The sequence below is a fragment of the Notolepis coatsorum genome, assembly GCF_963971535.1.
Source record: "Notolepis coatsorum genome assembly, chromosome: 5".
NCBI lineage: Eukaryota > Metazoa > Chordata > Actinopteri > Aulopiformes > Paralepididae > Notolepis > Notolepis coatsorum.
Genome location: NC_140169.1, coordinates 105,934,148 through 105,937,282, shown reverse-complemented (window position 1 = coordinate 105,937,282; position 3,135 = coordinate 105,934,148). Strand labels below are relative to the sequence as shown.

At 48.6% G+C, this 3,135-nt stretch overlaps 1 protein-coding gene across 1 annotated transcript in view; it reads right to left on the bottom strand.

Annotated features, from left to right (window-relative positions):
* The window catches only part of actc1a (actin alpha cardiac muscle 1a), a 6,923-nt gene extending 4,979 nt beyond the window's left edge, over positions 1 to 1,944 (bottom strand). The window contains exons 1-2 of the mRNA XM_084313739.1: positions 1,916 to 1,944; positions 386 to 543 (exon numbers count right to left, since the gene is read on the bottom strand). Of these exons, the coding sequence (XP_084169865.1) occupies positions 386 to 514 (129 nt within the window). The 5' untranslated portion in view covers positions 515 to 543; positions 1,916 to 1,944. The remainder of the gene's footprint in view (positions 1 to 385; positions 544 to 1,915) is intronic.
* Between the last annotated feature and the right edge of the window lie 1,191 nt (positions 1,945 to 3,135).

Here is a 3,135-nt window from a genome sequence, read left to right as displayed (position 1 = left end):
CAAAGTAAAACTAGCTCAGAATCTGGAATACAGGCAATACCAGGCCAACAGTATAACCGATTTTAGACACATCATAAATAGCCAAATTATTTTATAATATCTTGTGTTTGTTTTCACATTATTAAATGTAATTCCGGTGTGTTTTTTCTTTAGCCACACTACACATGTTATTGTTAATGTGATTTCGATATCATGTCAAACGTTCACATACGGTAAATCGCACGTGATCAAGATACCTTCACACACAAACTACAAGTGATTATGTGTGTCTGGGGTAAAAGAAAAAGTGAAACGTGAGGTAAGCTCACAGTGGTGGTGGTGGTGATGGGTTGCTACAGAGATATTCCAAGTTAAAAGTCAACAACCGTTTGAAGCGGTGTCTCACCTGGTGACGGGGGCGTCCAACGATGGACGGGAAGACGGCGCGGGGAGCGTCATCACCGGCGAACCCAGCCTTGACCAGGCCAGAGCCGTTGTCGCACACGAGGGCGGTGGTCTCATCATCGTCACACATCTTCGGTCTTGTCTGGGGAGGATGGCCTTCTGAGGGAGTCAAGAGGAGGAGGAGGAGGATTAATACAAGTAAAATCTCTGTCGGTGCAGATTAACGTTTTAATGTCAAACTCCATTGATTATGTTCTGTTCTCACTGGCCTGGAAAAGAAATGCTCAATTGTATAGTGTCAGTAGACCTGATGCTATAGTTCTTAGTTTTAAGTACTTCACACTGTGGTTAATCACTGAGGCAGGTAGGTAGAATAAAAACAACAACATTTAAACCATGGTAATTGGTGTAAAAGTGTTTAGAAAATTCCATCGGTTATCAACTAATAATACCACTGTCATTTGTTTAATATTAAATGTTATATTCGCTGTCTTTGTAAATAATGCATTGCCGCAAAAAGCGATGATATTTTCAAACAATGGAGCCCTGTGTTCATCATGCGGATAACACTGTTGATACCTTATCTTGCCTCTGTGTCTCAGAGCGCTGTATGAAGCCAAAAAGGGGCATATGGTAGATCCCCCGTACATTCACCGCTCTATTTTAGGTCGTGGGCCCTTGTCATTCCAAACGGCAGCCCCTCGAGTCGACCCCCTCCCCCCCCCCCCACCCTCTCCTATCTCACTGGTAGTCTGGAGCTATTTCACAGCTGAGGCAGTGTGTCTGTTGACAAGTGGCGGTGAGCGGCACACCAGGGTCCCTCCCCCCACAGCTGTCTGGAGCATGTGCTGCTGTCCCTTCAGCCTTCCTAACCGCTGCATCCCAACTGGCAGCATCCCATTCATCCCTGTTGTCCCCCTGACAGACCCCTGTAGACCAGCCGGCCCTGCAGTACGTCATCCCCTCTCCTCATCCTAATCTACACAACACAGGCCACCGGTCCCACTCGTCGGTCAGCTGTCGATCAAATGCAACAACCTCTGCACTGTTCTTTCATTTTGTCTTTTTTTTCTCTCTTTTCTCTCTGTTAGTTCAACTCTCCATCCATCTATCCTTCTCTCCCTCTCACCTCAAGTTCTCCTCTGTTCTCCATTCCAAGCTCTCTCTCTTTCTCTCTCTCTCTCTCTCTCTCTCTCTCTCTCTCTCTCTCTCTCTCTCTCTCTCTCTCTCTCTCTCTCTCTCTCTCTCTCTCTCTCTCTCTCTCTCTCTCTCTCTCTCTCTCTCTAATACCAAGATAGATAAGCATCCATTGTAAGTTTCTCTAAAACTACAGATGCCATGATAAACCACAAGTCGTCTATGTCCAGCCGGAGACAACGCAAGCGGCAAAACTGTATCCAAAGGTGCAGCAGTAACAGATACTACTGTAGCAGAAAAAGCCTAGTCGTCCTCTCTGATGTAGTCCAAAACAAACCCGGCTCACAGCAGCAGCAGAAGCTCTCAACACAAGGGAGGTGGAAGAGGCACTCACCAAGTTGTACTGCAAGACTGGAGTTTCCACTGGGACAAAGGGTGAGGGTGAGAGGTGGCCTTAAATATGCCCCTCCGTCCCGTGGCTGGGGGGTGGTCTGGGGAGGCGGGCTCAGGAGTTGACACAAGCCCAAATATGAGCTGCTGTGAAAATGAATCAGTAAGGTGGATCCTCCTGAGTTACTACAGCAGGGACCTCATGGCACTAAACTGAAGTGACGTTGCCTAGGAGACGGACCCCCCCCCCCCCCCCCCCCCTCCCCCCCCAGTCCTGACTGAAAAAGAAACCCAGATTGGACACCAGTGAGATGATTTCCGTTTGGTTTCCATAATGATATTATGTTTGCGTGATGATGTCATACATGAGGTGAATGTGAACGGAGAGATATCTGACATATAGGAGATCCTCCTCCAGTCTGATACTGGGTGTTCAGTCCGGTCCATGTTACCAGTAGCCGGGTGCAGAGGTCACACTAGTATAACTGTGACCTTTTGGAGGCCATTGTAGGTGATTATTGGGCTGTTTACGGACAGAAATTGTGTTATGGTTCACCTATTTATGAATAAAGTGATTGTGTCCCACAAGGAATGGCTGGTAGTCAGTTTGGGAAACACCTTTACTTGCAATCTCATCAAGTAAAAAGGTTACTCCGTATTAAGCAGCATCTATATCTGTGAATCTCTATGTCCCTGACAGACATGCTAAATTATGACTAAGCTCAAGCAGGGACTGTGGGGGAGGGGGGTGGGGTATGTGATGGTAATCCCAGCTGTTTGGAGCCTTCTGATTAAGGAGTCGTCTAAGGGTCCTCTCTGAATGGCCTGTGTCACTTTGCCAGTGTCATGGCATGTGTGTGAGAGTGTGGGGGGTCAGAAACAAGCCAGACAGCTGAGAAGAGATGGGGGGGGGGGGGGGTGCAGGGAGAGTGGGTGGTGCAGGGTAGGGGGTGTGGAGTCAACGTCCAGACCCTCCGCCACTCGACAGATCCCCGGGACGGCTACGTCCTCGGGCCCCTGAGCTCCGATTGGCTCCCCTCTCTCCTTTTAGGGACATGGTGTGCAACAGGTGCCAGTCGCTGCACATCTTTGCCGACTGTGGGTGTGTGATCTACAACCCAGGCCCCCTCATTCGTCGTCTCCCACCGTCCCTCCATGTGTGTGCTCTTGGGTCTGGCCCAATCAGGATACCAAGTGCTTGTTTGTTTGGTTTTTTTTCTAAAT